Raw genomic sequence first — 17,005 nt, forward strand, 5'->3', positions numbered from 1 at the left:
GAACAGGTCGGCCTTCTTTTTTGCTGTGAGCCTGAAGCCCTTGTAAAAGGGATTCTATGCAGCAAGTTATGCTGTTGTAGGTAAATTTTCAAGTTTTGAAAATTTGATGGACAGAGAACTATAAATTTATTTAAATTTTTTTAAATCAAATTTTCTAATTAATTCAAAATTGATGCAGGTAAGTTTTTGATGGAGAGGCACCCCAAAACCTTTTGGTCTCCATATGCAGCCCATTGCCTTGACCTCATGTTAGAGGATATTGGTAAGTTTGAATTGGTGAAATAATGCATTGAAAGGGCCACGAATATCTGCAAGTTTATCTACAATCATGCATCAGTGCTTAGCATAATGAGGCAATACATGGGGCAAATAGAGTTGGCTTGTTAAGCAAAACAAAAGTTTGGAAGGTATGGATTTAGCTATAAAGTTTGTTGGCTGCAAGGCCAAGAACCATGAAAATGATCCCTTCAGCAGCTAGTCTTTCTTCTCCTTCCATACATATTGGAGTAAACTCGCAATCAAAGTCTCTTGTAAGATTGCTTCCTCAAGCAAATTAAATCACCGAAAATCATTTGTCAAAATGCCATATGCCTTCAAAGTTGGGCTGAAGTCATGCAGATATCCATGAACAGATCATGGCCTGCTTAACTACTAGTTTACACAGGACTCATTTAGCTCCTAACTTTAGGTGTCACCCTAATAGTCTTCAATTTAGCTCCTAACCTTGTAGGCAACAATAGTCTTGCCATTTTAGTCATCTGAATTTCATCTCTGGAGCTAATGTAACCCTTCTGTTTTGAGCTCTATGTAACCACCATCTTAAGTCCCTTTTCTTGCCCTCTTGAAGAGCTTTTGCCTCTCATCATTCTGGGTTTTCCAGTTTTTATTAATATCTATAAATGTATGTAACATTTTGTGTCATGGATACATAATGGGCTATTTGTCAACTTGAAACAACATCCATGCTTAGAGTGGCCTTCATAGCTGCATCCTACACACCATATAATCTTTTAATCCTCTCCTGTTTCTGCCTCTAATTCTTTCAACACTAAAATAATATCGTTTCTCAATTGGCTGAGCTTATCTTCAAAAGTATTTCAAGGTTTCCTTGATCTCAGGGTATTATCTAGATATTATAGTGTTCCTTGTTTCAATGCACTCCCACTACACAAAACATGACTTCAAAGATTCCACAATAAAAGAGCTGCCAGAAAACTTACAACGCCTGGTTGAAGTGGACGGTCACCACTTACTGAAGAGCAATCATGAACATCCATTCCCAAATAATGACCTGACACAAAACCAAACAAACAAACATGAGTTCCACTGACAAATCAGCTTGGTCTTTGTTCATTATCTACTTAATGCAACTTATATTTTTATAATATTAGCACTGCCAAAAATGTTGAATGGGACGCTAATCATGTATCCAGTTTCTAGAATTGTAACAAATAACAGTTACAAATACCCAACTCATATTCAAGGATTAAAGCCACTCATAAACAGTAACCACCAAGCAACTTGAAGCAATCTAAAAACAATTCTTCTATACATCTCATCCAAACATATTCTTATTTAAATTTTCTTCGAAGAAAATATCATCATTTGTCCCATAAAAGACAAAAAAATGTTATTGCTAATCAATTCACTTTTAAATTCTTCAATCAGAACTCTTATTAATCATCATTTCCCCTTTCAACACATAACTATCATAGAACATAACCAAAAATAAATAAATGGCAAGACCAACCTATGGATGTTGGATTGAGATTTCGATAAGAACGAGACAAATTCATAGTATTTTTCAAAATACCAAGTTCTTTAAAGCCTTTCGATAATATTTGGACCTGCAAAATAAGTAAGTTTACCATTAACAACAAAGGCAGTTAGGTGAAAAAAATGAAAACAAGAAACAAGATTGTACAAGAAGGGGCAAAAGAATTCAAGAACATTTGAAAATTCTATATTGTAGTGGACCTAGGAGTAGTGAGTTTCACTCTATTGGCAATGACCAACATCCAAATCTATCCATGAATATGAAAATATAGAAATGTAATTTTTGTTCCCTTCCAAAGGTTTCAAACCTTTGTTTCGTAATTAAATTAAGTATGTTCTTATGTACAAGTAATAGGTTGAAATGAAAGGCTTTTAATAATAGTAGAATAAAGTTAGGCATATAGAGTTCTGAATATCTAATTGTGGTAGGTTGACAGAAGACCTTATTAACAATAATAGAATGAAGTTGGGAAATGTAGTTGTGAAATGTTGAAGCATTGCATTGGGTGTTATTAAAGCCACCTCTAAGTGCAATGTTTTAAACACTACTTTCAAGGTTAGTTGGAGAAGATTTAGCGAAAGTAAATAATGAATAGTATAATAGTTTATATGTAAGTTAGGCAACACAATGCTAATACCCTGGACTCTAGACTCATTATAAGAGTTAGATTCTCCTCCCAAGATTATAGTGCAGCCCACCCCAATGTATGGTGAGCAAATACTCCTCCAAGTCTATGCAAAGGAACAAGACTTGTCTCCAAAACTTGGAAGTCTAATTCTCTATACTTTGTGCACCACCTGGCCTGTCATACAGCCACTTGATCTTTTTGTCATTTTCATGTCAAATCGGACAAAGATTTATAAATAGAAGATTCGTGGAAACCTTCCACTAACACATTATTAGCTCCTTTTTCTTCCCACAAGCCACAAGTTAGCTTTCCCACCATACAAGATCATGATCATTTGCTTTGAGCCAAGAAAAAGAAATCCTTAGTGCCCTGCTCATAATAAGACTGTGAACATGGAAATATACTTTCATCAGCTTTATGCATGAATCTAATATCTTTGCATTTACTTGTCCCTCAAAAGTTGTGATTTCAACTTTAGTTTCAACCTTGAAGGGTCTGATTTCAGATTTTACATCATTCTTCTTCACACCTTTCACCTAAAAATTATCCTTGTCACCTTTATCCTTTTCTCATTGGCTCCATAGCCAAATTTCTTGGCTACAGCACACACCAATATGTTTATGGACAACTCTTGCTAAGCGATTAGGGCTTGAGGATGAGTCACGAACTCTTGTTGTTATCTATTCTTGGTTTTTTATTACTTGTCCCATATGGCTCCTCAAGATGGAAACTTATGTATTCAAGTCCCTTTCCATCCATATTTCTACATTCCTCCAATGGTTTTTAATCTCCAAATTGCAAGGAAATGAGCTTTAATCCTTTAAAGACATTGTTGCAATTATACGATATGAACCCATTCAACTCTGCATGATTAGTAACTCGATACTAAATGATCTGTAGTTTAGTCAAATAGTTTTTATAAACTAAGTTTCTCTGATTAAAATGATGTTAAACTGTTTCCAAAGTGAGTTTGAGGGTGCAAACAATAATAAAGAAACAACCACAAAAACACACACAACTAACATTCAATTTGACGTCATCATTTAAAGCTTTTTCAAATGGAAATGCCGAGAGATGGGAGGGAAATTGTTAAGCCTGGTTGTCTTGCTTCAGGTCTTCTACTGCCTGCTCAATTCGTGGGCCTTAAGCTAAGGATCTTCAAAAAACATCTTGATGTCTTCTCCTCAGATCTGAGCTCCCTTTTGGGCTTTGTTTCTATTTCACTAATCTCTTTTCCTGATTGGAAAGATCTATTTAATAAACAGAATCGTAAAACAATTGATAATGGGATTCACATCATGCAATCTGAAGAAGGTGCATGTATTAGAAACAAAGACACAGCTTGGGGCAGGACCATGGCAAAAATGGACAACACTAGGGTAAGAGTATTATTTGGAAGGCAACCAAATATCAAGATGCACCTAATGTGGGTGGTGGTGCTACCAAAGCTACTGTCTCTGGCTCTGCAGTTACAGAAGTATTTTTAACTTGTTGTTCTTGCTTCCTGTAAGCTTCCTCAATATCCTCACCAAGTTTACTTTGTTCTTTGGTAAGAAAAGGAACAAAGACCCAGCTTGGGGCAGGACCATGGCAAAGATGGACAACACTAGGGTAAGAGTATTATTTGGAAGGCGACCAAATATCGAGATGCACCTAATGTGGGTGGTGGTGCTACCAAAGCTACTGTCTCTGGCTCTGCAGTTACAGAAGTATTTTTAACTACTTGTTCTTGCTTCCTGTAAACTTCCTCAATATCCTCACCCAGTTTACTTTGTTCTTTGGTAAGAAAAGGCCTGGCAATTTGTAAATGGCATCCTAGGTTCAATCTTTTGGCTGGATTCTTTTCTTTTGTTCCTAATTGGCTCAGAATCCCAAATCTCCCTCTTGAATTTTGGGACAAGGAAATTATTACAATTGAATGGTATTACAAACTCTTTTGCTCATTTCCTATACATTCTCAATGTTACAAGAGCAAAGGTAGACTTGTCTTTGATCAGTTTTCCATGAGCATGGAACATCACAATAATCTCCCCACCTCAATAACATTTAATTCAAGAATCAGTACATGGTTATAGCCTTTTAGGCATAGTTTGAAAGCGTGAATTCAAACTTGACTTGATAGTCCAAAATTTTGACTTGGATTTGGCACTCAACAGTGGGTCAGCAAAAAACCTGACACGGACTCAACAAAAGAAGATGTTTAATTACACATGAGAAAAAACTAATGCATTTAGAGAACATTGAAGTCTAATTTAACTATCTATTGTCAATTCAAACAATACACGTCATATGAACCTCAAAGTCTCAAAATTTGAAATTTCATAGTTTCAAATGTATACCAGCACTATAATATATTATTATTAACATATGATGAAATGTTAAAATGAATAAACAACCAGATAAGATCTACATCTTCTTACTTCCCCTCCTAGTAACTCATTGTTCCAAACATCCAATTAGAAGGTAAGTCAATATAAAAACAATGATAGATTGTTTCTTCAAAACTGTCTTCGTTTTTCTCCAAGCCATTAAATTTTGTAGCTTATCTTGCTCCTCTCTGTAATCCTGCAAGATCTTCAATAATTAGGACATAATATAATTCACTGGCATTCCATTCACCACAAGGATAAATCTCAGAAAAGTTGATGGAATCATGTAAAATGCCTCCAACTTTCTCTTTCAAAGGTGAAGGTTGTATTGAACAAAGGCAAGATCATTGAAGTGCTCTTGAGTTAACCTTTTCTCTTCTTTTTGTGAAAGCTCTCAAATAGGCACCAATTACATTCACACCCAAAAGAACTACAAGGCTGCGATAAAAATATGGATGCCATTAGAGTCTTAGACCCCTTACCCTTTATTGTTGATGCATTCACAAGACCTTCCCAATATGAGTTGCTTCCCACATTGAAGGGTATATGGTTATGGTACCTATTAACGTAAATAAATATTCACTAATTAGACTTTACTCGAGCTTACTTACAATAAAGCATTGCATAATAGTTTTCATATGAGACACCTAGGAGTTTGCACCTTATTTGCAAATGGTGTAGGAGAAATTCAACTTCAGGTAGTGATAGTTGTTATCACATTACACTTTGTGTGTGTACTCCACCTTTAGTGCTATTATCACATTATCATCCTCCACATGTTGCACATACTTCATGCATGATGGAGGATGATCCACCTTTGGTGGACATGTGATTCCACCTTGTGTGGATGATAACTTATCTACTCCTTATCATTGTCTCTTATTGCCTTGCCTATATAAGCAAGCTCATTATGTACATTTTATTCATGTCTATTAGCAATTATATGATTCTTGCATTGTCATGTCCCCTCTCTACTCTAACTAGCAGAGTCATGAGAGTTGGCCTATTATTGGAGTTTTGTAGGCTAGCAGTGGTGGATAAAGACTCATACTGGATACTCAGTGACCAAAGTTGATTCTACAGTCAATTTGAGAGCCAGTCGGGGCAATTCCTTAATTTTAGGGATTTTCCTAAAGTTTAGGAGATTGTGGCAATGATCAGATTTGAGGCTCTTCAGGACTAGTATACAATTTCAATTTCAGGGTGACAGGGTATATTCCCTAGTTTTTGGGAGCATTCCTAGTTTTTAGTGATGGAATTGCCAATTGGCCCGCATTGCCCGGCAGCAGTCATAACCAGGTGACAGTACCATTTCAATGGTTATTTGATTGGTTTGGCTTTTCAATTAAATAAAAGGGAATATTTTTTATATTTCCTAAGTTTGTGTTTAAATAAATTAAAATAAAGTTATTTATATAGCTAATTAGAGTAATAAGGGAATTTTGGCTTCATTTGGTTAGGCAGGCCTATATGTTATAGCTTGTTGGAAAGGTTTTGAATTATTATAACTTATTTTTATCATCCGGAGACCTTCAGGCACCTAGAGTCATGTTATTTGAGGAAAGTGGTGTTTTTCCTATACAGAAAGGCCTTTTCATTAAGAAGATGCCATTTTATAATAAAGCGCAAGTCATATTCTCCCTTTAGGGTTCGATTGGCTTTGAGAGGGAGATAAAAGGGATGTTGGCTCATTCTTTCATCATCTTTTACATCTGCATTCTTGGTATTTGCGATTTTGCTCTAAGGAGCGATTCTTGAGGACTGGGACACAAACCCCAAATGCCTGGCTATTGGGATGCAAACCCCAATAGATGGTTTTAGCAACATTCTATAGTATTGTTTCAGCAGTTGACAAAGATTGTTAAGTTCAACGTTTGGGGGTGCTTGTGCATTGCACGTTGAGGGTCTTGTTTGGCACGTTGGGATCTTCTGGCTACCTTGGCATGACTATAGAAGCCATACGGCGACCCCTTAGCTAGCACGTGGTTTGTTGTTTGGCTTACGTCTGCCATCTCTACCCTCTTTGTGCGTGGCTGGTCCATTCTTGCAGCTGGCGTCATCATTCCTTGTTTGTAAACACCTTTGCTGGCATACTGAATGCATATCTTGACTAGTACAATTTGTAGCTATTCTGGTTCACTGATTATTATATTATTGCACGTTGTTTCCAATCTATTTCTTATTTTTTGTTGTTGCTAATTATTTTTTTACTTATATCTAGAAAATATAATAAAAGTAAGAAACAATCCTTCTGCAACTTCTATCTAATTCTCTAAGACCACAAGGAAAGCAGAGGAAAATTTATTATTTTAATTAAAATTTACAAAAGTTTAGTGAAAGGATCCTTTTGGGATCTTTCAGAGGTATCAGAGCCTGAATCCAACTAGCCTGTAGGGTTTCAATGAAATTATCACAACAAATTACAAAAAAGGATTTGATAATTCATTTCAGCATTTGGCATCTATTTTTATATATCTTCTATGCATCTTGGTGGAGAAATACACAAGTTTTACGAGCGCAGCAGAAACCAGTGGCGAGTAGAGGCTGCCAGAGACGCAGAGACACCAGCTATGGGTTAGGTACAAGGTGTTGCTAGTGATGGCATGCCTACAGAGGTAGAGGAGAGAGAGTTCATGAGAACTCTGATTGCTTCGCAGCCTAGGATAGTCCAGACACTAGATAAATTACAGGATACTCTGGAGTGGATGGAATTGGATAGGCGTGGAGGTAGAGAGCAAAGGAGCAGGTCGATTTCCATTGCGGGAAGACAGCGTAGTCATTGATCCCATGTCTCAACAGAGAGCTCCCTTCATTCCCATAGGTAGGAACGTCCATGTATTCCTGCTCTGGATAGACCATTATTACCTCAATTTGGGCAAGTTGAGCAGCCGACACAGGTGGAGCCACTTGAGGTTGGATTCCAAGATTCAGTCATGGCAGCTACTGCTAAGTGGAGATCCTTACCCCCAGGGGTTAGGGGTGTTTTTCCTTTTCCATAGTATTGTGCATAGCGTAGGGATAACACTAGGTTCAGAGGAGACGGGGGTTATAGATCACAACAAAACAATGACCCCAGTAGAGCCACTGGGAGGATCACACTGGCTACCTATGATGGGACGAATGATACGAGTGCACAAGCTTAGGTGCACAAGTTGGATATCTATTTACCATTAAGACCCATGCTTGAGAGAGAGGCTATACAATTTGCAGTTTTGCATTTAGACAGGGTTGCCTATGATTGGTGGCACCACGGATTGGTCACCCAGGATCACGCCATAGTTCACTCCTATGCTAAATTCACTGAGTGGCTCATTGCTAGATTTGATAGTAAAGATACAAAGCTTTACTAATGGGAGTTGGCACATATTACACAGAGAAGGAACGTGGAATCTTTGTGAATGAGTATCAATGTATTGTAGTCATGGTTCTAGACATGTCTCATAGTCGTTGTGTGATGTTCATAGAGGGTTTGCAGGACAGGCTTAAGGGACTAGTACAAGCATTCAGGCTAGACACTCTCAAGGAGGCCATTGATGTTACAATTAGACTAGACACCCCCCTACTCCTTATCGAGCAGATAAGAAACCTTTTAGGGATTCTCAGCCTCCCCAGAAGGCCAACACTTCCCAAGGTAGAGGGAGACCACCTTCTAGACCACCCAGGATGGATCAGGAGTCGAGGAATGAGTTGAGGAAGAAACTATGCTTCTCTTGTAAGGAGCCATGGGAGCCTGGACATTGTTACCTTGGTAAATGCAAGTTTCATTTGATAGAGGTGACATCTAAGATAGGCAATAAGGAGATACCTGATACTAATACTAAGGATAGTCCAGAGGAGGTTGAGCAAGAACACCAACAGTTAGAGCTAAACACTCCAGAGCCTTTGGCGTCAGCTAAAGTGACTATGGCTACTCTCTCCAGTTATCTAAGATTTCATGCCTTTCATTTGAAAGCTACATTGAGAGGTGAACGGGTTATGAGCTTAGTAGACACAGGTGTCACGCACAACTTTCTTGACTAGAAGTTGGTTGACAGGCCTGGGTTCCAATCCGAGGAGTTTGTAGGTTTTGGAGTGAATGTTGTAGACGGTGTCATTTTGAGTTGTACTCAGAGGATTCCTCAGCTTAGAATCCAAATAGGGGATTATACTCTAACAGATGATTTTTATGTGCTACCACTAGAGGATTATGATGTAATTTTGGGCATGCAGTGGTTATAGGGTATTGGGCGATACATCATTGACTACCATTGCATGCAGCTGGATTTTCTTTCTGGAAGGAAGAAGACTATCTTGAGGGAGGCTTCAAACAGTGGTCCTAAGGAGGTAACTTCTCACAGGATGGAGACTATCATTCGTCATGATGATATACTTTGGACTACACGTTGTTTTGTGAAATCCAAAATACCTACACCTCAGGATGGCAGGGCCTTTCATGTAGACATACAATCAATGATGGATTGGTGCGGTCGTGTCTTTGGTGACATACCTCCCGATAAACGTTTCAAGCATGCGATAGAGATGGAAGATGGGGCTAAGCTCGTGATTACTACCCCATATCGTCATCCTAGAGCATACAACGATGAGATTGAGAGGACAATCCACGAGTTACTGGATATGGGATTCATTTGCCCTAAGTCTAGCCCTTTTGCTTCTTTTGTGGTGCTTGTTAAGAAGAACAATGGGACTTTGTGGATGTGTATTGAATATAGAGCCTTGAACACAAAGATAATCAAGAATAGATACCCCATTCCATACATTGATGAGTTGTTAGATGAGCTACATGGAGCTATCTTCTTCTCAAAGATTGATCTTCGTTCAGGCTATCATCAGATTTGTGTGCGGGATGAGGACGTACACAAGACTACTTTCAGTTGTCACTATGGGCACTATGAGTTTCTGGTGATGCCTTTTGGCCTCACTAATGCACCTTCCACCTTCCAGTCTCGTATGAACCACATCTTCAACAAGCAGTTGAGGAAATCGGTTCTGGTGTTTTTTGATGATATATTGATTTCCAGTCAAACATGGGAGGATCATCTCAGACACATTGAGGAGGTGCTTAGAATTATGGAGAGTTAGTCTCTATTTGCTAAGTTGTCCAAATGTGAATTTTGACTCAAAGAGATTTTATACATGGGTCACGTGATTAGTGGTGAGGGAGTGCAAGTACATGAGGAGAAGATCCAAGAGATTCGTGATTGGCCCTCTCGTAGGAACATTACTAAGTTGCATGGATTCCTTGGTTTAAGTGCTTATTATAGGAGGTTCGTGAGGGGATTTTCTCAGTTAGCAGCACCTTTAACAGATCTCACGAAGAAGGGAGCCTTCAGCGGGGCAGAGCCAACACAGGGAGTCTTTGAGAGACTCAAGGAGATTATGAGCACTTGTCTAGTTTTTGCACTACCTGATTTCTTGCAGCCATTTGTACTTGAGTGTGATGCTTTAGGTAAAGGCATGGGGGCAGTGTTGGTGCAAAACAAACACCCCATTTGCTACGAGAGTAGGAAGCTGAGGGATAATGAGAGGTTGTATTCCACATATGACAAAAAAATGTTGGCTATCATGCATGCATTAGCCAAATCCAGAAAGTATCTTGTTGGCAACAAATTTGTGGTGAGAACGAACCATAATAGTCTGAAATATTTCCTTGATTAGACAGAGCTTAATGATAGGCAACAAAAGTGGGTAAGCAAGGTGTAGGCGTATGATTTTGACAGAGTTCATCAAGGGGAAGAATAATACTGTTGTTGATGCACTTTCCAAGAAGCCATCACTTGCTGCCCTGTGTTCATTGAGAGAAATTTTGGCAGATTGGAAAGCTCAACTTTTGGTTGAGTATTCCAAAAATCAGCATACTTGTGAGACCAAGGATGGGTTGACACAAGATGGCATCTAACATCTTGTTGCAATTATTTTGCCAATCTCTTGTGGAAGTTATTTTAGTCTTTCATTTAATCCTAAGAGTGTTGTAGAGTCACGTAACACTCTAACCCATGTAACAGAGCTCTCTATTAAAATAACTTTTATTCTACGTTTATTGTATTTTTCGCACTTATTTGTTCGGGTTTTTGTGGCAAAATTTGGTTTTTTGGGGCTCAAAGCCCCTATTCTATTAATATTTTTGCAGGTTACAAATCTACTCACCAAATCAATAGCAAGGTCATTTATTATCACTGACAATGACCACAACCACTAATCTAGTAGTCGGTAATTACATGTGCTTTGTGTGATTTGCCATCAATATCATGTGTGTTAGGATATAAACACCTAAGAATTTATGTTCCCACGCATGTAGGGCTAAGCAAGTCCAAGGACAAAATTCGGCTCAACAACCACCTACAACACTACATAGACAATCAGCAACTTCCATTCATTGCTTTGTGGGTGCGGTTTTTCATATAAAGGCGAAGATTCTTATATCCTTGCAAATGTGGGATTAATCCCTTAAGCGTCCCCCCCACTCATTTGTAGCCCTCTATAGCCGAATCCGCCACCACCACCGCCACCTTCACAACTCCTATCCACTTTGCGCCACCAACAACTCCCCAAATTGCAAGCACAAATGCCACTCAACATTTGAAAAGTCGAGCCACATTAATTGCATACATCATTAGGTAATGTCATCAAAGAGAATACTGCGACGACATCCAAGAGAGTCCTTTTCTGACACATGTCTTTTGTAAGCCTAAATTTGACGGCCACCAAATCATCATATTTTGAGGTTAGTGCCCTTCTACGACAGGCATAGGACTATGAGATTTTATCTAGTGTTTTTTTGATGTCACCAAGGTTTGACTATTCTGCCCCTTCACCATTGAGCCTTTTGACTTTACAGTTCAACTTAAGGAACTCATATGTTGCTCATTTTAAGTCCTTTATTCAAGCATTTTTTAATTTGGGGTAGAATTTCGTGAATGTTCTATTGGTGGCATTATTTTTTGATGACGGTGCTAGATTGATTAGAAATTGTAGTTTTTCATGACTATACCTACCTAATATTGCTTTGTAAAACTTCTAGGGCTTTGTTTGGGCACATACAATAAGACTCTCAGGTGCAATTTGTTTTTGAAAGTGCAAGACTTGTCTACTTTCCATATTTGTTATCAAATCCTAGTCATTATGAGGGGACCAATCAGTTTCAGCATTTGGTCCTTTTTGAGCCTATTTTGGCACATGATACACTACGATATCAGTTTCATATTTTGCATTAGTGATTTGAACGGGTAATCTATTGTTTTATTGAACTTTTTTATTGTAATATGCATTTGTCAAAAGTAGCACTCCTAACCCAATATAATTGTCATGAATAGAAAAATCCTATTGAGGGTTTGTTGTAACATGAGGGATTGCTAGGATCATGTTTGGTCACCAAAACTCTTAGGTAATGCAGCAAGAAGAGAATGGTTGAACAAGGGATAAAGCTCTTGGCACTCTCAATTAGCCCATCTCTCCTAATTTGAATTATCATAACTGTATCTTGCACACATCCTCATAATGTTTGGACTACCATAGAGGGACTCTTTGGTAAGCCAGATAAATGAGAAAATTCAAGCTGGAAAATGAGCTAATAAGTCTAAATCCTAGTGATTTTCACAACATTCAAGACTTCTTATCTAAATTTAATGTTATATTCGAACTCTTTAAATGTGGGGTTACTAAAGAGGATGAACAATTGATATTTATCTACTTTCAAAGTTATGCCTTAAATATTCAATTTTTGTTTCTAATTTGCAGCTCAACTCACAAGAGCACAAGAAAAGTTGGCACACATTGGTCAATTGAAGTCTCTAAAGTATCATGTGCTTCTTGCCAATGACTCCACATCAAAGGATTCAAGTGGCAAAGGAAAGAATGAGCAAAAAGATCCCGAGACTCGTGAGAAAGATAAGGATTCTCCTTCACAGCACGATTGAATCCAAGTCCTCTTCTAAAGAGGAATCATCTACAAAGAAGATCAAATATGCATATTGCAAAAAGTGTGGCCATGACAAACATAAGTATCACAATGAGAAGATTGATAAACTCACCTTCCTTATTCAAATAAACAAAATCAAGCTACCCTCATTAATGTCTCCTGATTCTTCTTCTTCATCAAATTTGGCAACCTCTTCATCTAGATAATCAATTGCTCCAAATCTTCAAATGGCAAGGGTAAAATAAAAAGGTCAAGCACTCATGGCTTCCGCACATCCTGAGCAAGGGAAATGGATTCTTCATTTGGGTACTTCATATCATATGATATCTTCTAAGGATATTTTCTCTTCTATCGAGCCTTGTAATTCTCCTCGTATATTGATGGGTAACAACACATTCATGAAGGTTGAAAGGAGGGGTTCTTCTAATATGGTAGAGAGGACATTTAATGATGTCCTTTGTGTACCAAACATGAGCACTAATCTCCTTTCAGTGTACAAAATCACTCATGGGGCACAAGGTAAAATTGTCAAGTTCACCCTTGATTATGTCTACATTAGGGACATTGAGACTAGAAGATGTCATAGCTATGATAGGAGCTGATCATGCATCACACTTGTATTCGTTTCAACATATCGATTATGATGATGATGTTATTCTTGAAATACTTGCCCTACCATCAAGGGTGTATCACAAGGAGACTTTGGACAACTAAATCACTGAGTTCTTGAGACAAGTATTGAACTTTCTACTCCACCTCCTACTTCTTTGGACTTAAGTTCTACTATTCAACAAGATGATTGTAGTGATTTAGATTTTGTAACGTGGAATGAATAGTTGGATGGCATTTCAGCATTGTTTGTCGAGTCTCATGTAGCAGATTTAGCAGACATACTTGAGTGGGTTTCTTTTCTCTTTGATGATAGCTTCATCACAGTTGGAGATTACTTGTTTGGATATTGGCATTCTTGATTCTTCTCCTTTACTTGGTTTGTCACAATTCTTCATCCACCTTAATCATGCTTATGCGATGGATTCTTTGAGCTTGAAGATACCCATTCAATCTTTAGAGATGTAGACTTGGAGACTTCCTTCCTCCTTCCATTTGGATATAAATTGGCTTCTTTATCATTTGATGTACTTGTTTCTTCCTACGAGGAGGCATTTTCCTTATAGGAATTGTATCATCTTTTGTTTGCTACAACTTTTCATCAGCATTGGAGTTTTCTTCATTATGGAGGGCATATCATGTTTCATCTCCTTCCTATGGAGAGATGATTGCATGTTCATAATGTATATAGTCATTGGAGGGTCTTGAGTCCTCCATCCATGCATCCTATGAGTTTTCATCTCCCATTTGGAGGAGATTTTTGTCGCATGAGTTTTTCTTCATTTCTCCGCTTTATGAGAGATTTATTCCATTGTATTGCATATACTACATGGGTACTTAACATGGCAAAGGAGCTGAGACCGAGGATAACTTTAGTGGAAAATACTCTACGATTATTGAATTTTACTCATCAGAGACCCAAAATTTGGCGAAGAAATCTGCACTGTCAGAATGGCCAGGTTGTCGCATTTATAAAAATTGGGTCCCATGCATAGGCCAATCACCAATAGTGATACAAAATTATTTTTATTTTAGTGATGAATTTGGTAATAGAATTTAATATTTCCACATAATAAATTAAGTATTTTTGCCTAGAATTTCCAAAGCTTGTCTTAAATGATGGTCATATTCTCCAACATGTTGTAAACAATTAAGTTAGGTTAGAGGTTAAATACATAGATTTGATATGTGTATATATTCTAGAGACTTTCCATGGAACGTTTTATCCATTCAAACTTTGGCTCAAAAAACATTTATTGTGGGCATGTGTCTTTAGTATGGAGACTCTTTAAAACATGGTCTCCTTTAAAAGTTTTGCATGAATTAGGATTTGGATTTGTGCCATTGATTTAGGAACATCCAACAGTTATAAATAAACAGGTTACCATATGTTAGATGATATAACTCAGGGTGCCTTACTAAAATATTAAAATTCATTTGAGCTTTCGGGGGTGTTGTCTCTCAACGCAATTTTGGGGGTGCTGCCCTTAAACCCCGATTCAATAATTTGAAGGGGATGCCAACGGGTAAAGTGAACAAAATCAATGGTTGTGATTTTCTTCAATAGTGGAAGATTTGCCACAATTTATTAGAATTTTCATACTATAGAAAAAACAAAGCCAGTACAAAAAATATTTTTTCCTTTTAAATTCAAAAAACTGGCCAATGCAAATTATTTTTTTCCGCCTGAAATCATGTAGGATTTTACCCTTTTTCTAGGGAGAGGGTTTCTTAAAGTTTTCTCTACCCAAGACCCATCTTGGAATGTGAGTTTAAGTGCATTCTCCAAAGTTGCACTTAGGGGAGTGTTGATGTAATTAAATATTCACTAATTACACTTAACCATACTTTGGACAATGCATTGCATAATAGTTTACATATGAGACACCTAGGAGAATTCCACTTTAGATGGTAATATTTTCACATTACACTTTATGTGTTAACTTCACCTTTGGTGCTCTTATCACATTGTCATCCTCCAAAGGTTGCACATACTTGATTGCATAATTGAGGATGATCCACCTTTGGTGGACATGTAATTCCACCTCCTATAGGTGATAACTTATCTATTCGTTAACATTGTCTCTTATTGCCTTTGCCTAATTATGTGCATTTTATTCATGTCTATTAGCAATAATAGCATTATTGCATCTTGTTGCAATTGTCTTGCCATTATGTTGTGCAAGTTATCATGGTCTTTCCTTTGATCATGGGGTTGTTGTAGGGTCCTTAAATTCTAACAGTACCGAAAGCTTGTTGTTGCAACCTAGCTTCATAATTTCCATTATTCTAAGGAGTACCTTTAAGTTAGGATTGTGTACCTAGAACATTGCATGACACAAAGAAATTTGGTGATGATGGAATCTAGCTAGAAGTAGAAAAAGAACCCTCAAGACTCACTACATTCTGATCCATCATTGCTGTTATTGATCCTTTCATCTTTCTTTTTTTCCACTTTTTGTCATTTTGCACTCAATATATTACAGCAATATTGTAACGGTTAATATAATGGTCATGTAACCTTCTTTCTTTTAAATCAGTCAGGCAGTTGTCAGTAATTCTCTATTCTTTACTTAGTTTAGTAACTCTCTATTTTGTCCTCAATTCTCCATCGTTTCATAGTATTAGAGAAAACATTGCTTAGTTTACTAACTCTCTATTTTGTCCTCAATTCTCCATCATTTCATAGTACCAAAGCGGAGACTTCTTTTTGGCAAAATTTTCAACACAATTTGTGGTTTACTTGCCCAAAAATTTTGACGAAAATTCCAAGAAATTTGTACCTGATGTTTTTAAACCAAAAAACGTGGGCGTAGGGGGGTGGGGGAAGGGGCTGGATTCTGAATCTTTTTATAGATTAACATTTTTGGTGTTTCTTGAACATTTTTTAATGCCCCAAGGGGGACATTTGCATACCAACGGATGATTTCCCATGTCATCAATGCTAAGGTGACTTTTCATCAAGCAATGGACCTTGCTTTCAATGGTCTCATCAATTAAAGCATCACCGTATACTTGGATGACGTGACAATTTTCTCCAAAGCAGGCCAAGATCATTTCTCTCATCTCCGACAAGTCTTAGAGAGATGCAGACTATATCACTAAATACTAAGAAATCAGTTTTTGGTCTAATGGAGGGTTAACTGTTGGGATACATTGTGCCCAAGCAAGGTACTAAAACTAATCCAAAGAGGGTGCAGGCAATTCAAAGCTTATCTTTGCCATGAAACAAGACAGCAACTCATTCTTTCTTTGAGAAGGTGAATTTCTCGAGAAGGTTAGTACCAAATTTTGTTGAAAAAAGTCGTCACATTGTTGATATGATGAAAGGGAAAGATGCTTTCCACTAGAATCATGAAGGAAGGTCAACATCCGCAAAAATCAAAGATGCAATAGCACATGCACCTGTGCTAGTATGTCTTGATTACATGAAAAGCTTCGTCATGTATAGTTATGCTTCTAAGCATACTTTGTCTGCTATCTTGATGCAGCAAAATGATGAAGGCATCAAATCACCTATTTCATTCATGAGTTGAAATACAGCCAAATGGAGAAGCATGCTTATGCTGTAGTCAAACCAGTGAAGCTTATCAAGTTCTACATATTGTATTCTCATATCATTGCTCTAGTTTCAAATACTATTGTCAAGACCATGTAGACACAACAAGAGTTCGGTACGAAAAGCGGAAATTGGATTGCCAAGATTC

The 17,005-nt window shown here is 37.6% G+C and overlaps 1 protein-coding gene across 8 annotated transcripts in view; it reads right to left on the reverse strand.

The window, feature by feature from the left end:
• The window catches only part of LOC149579640 (Metallopeptidase M24 family protein), a 290,429-nt gene that overhangs the window by 100,636 nt on the left and 172,788 nt on the right, over positions 1–17,005 (reverse strand). For all 8 annotated transcript variants that reach the window (XR_016352550.1, XR_016352548.1, XR_016352549.1 and 5 more), the window contains 2 exons: positions 1,751–1,847; positions 1,221–1,291 (listed from right to left, as the gene is read on the reverse strand). Coding sequence is in view for 3 of the 8 variants with exons in the window: in XM_089786206.1 (XP_089642332.1) it covers positions 1,221–1,291; positions 1,751–1,847 (168 nt within the window). In the remaining 5 variants the exon portion in view is untranslated. The remainder of the gene's footprint in view (positions 1–1,220; positions 1,292–1,750; positions 1,848–17,005) is intronic.

Source organism: Cupressus sempervirens, chromosome 1 (assembly GCF_028749045.1).
Source record: "Cupressus sempervirens isolate cs-2001-9-10 chromosome 1, ASM2874904v1, whole genome shotgun sequence".
Lineage (NCBI taxonomy): Eukaryota > Viridiplantae > Streptophyta > Pinopsida > Cupressales > Cupressaceae > Cupressus > Cupressus sempervirens.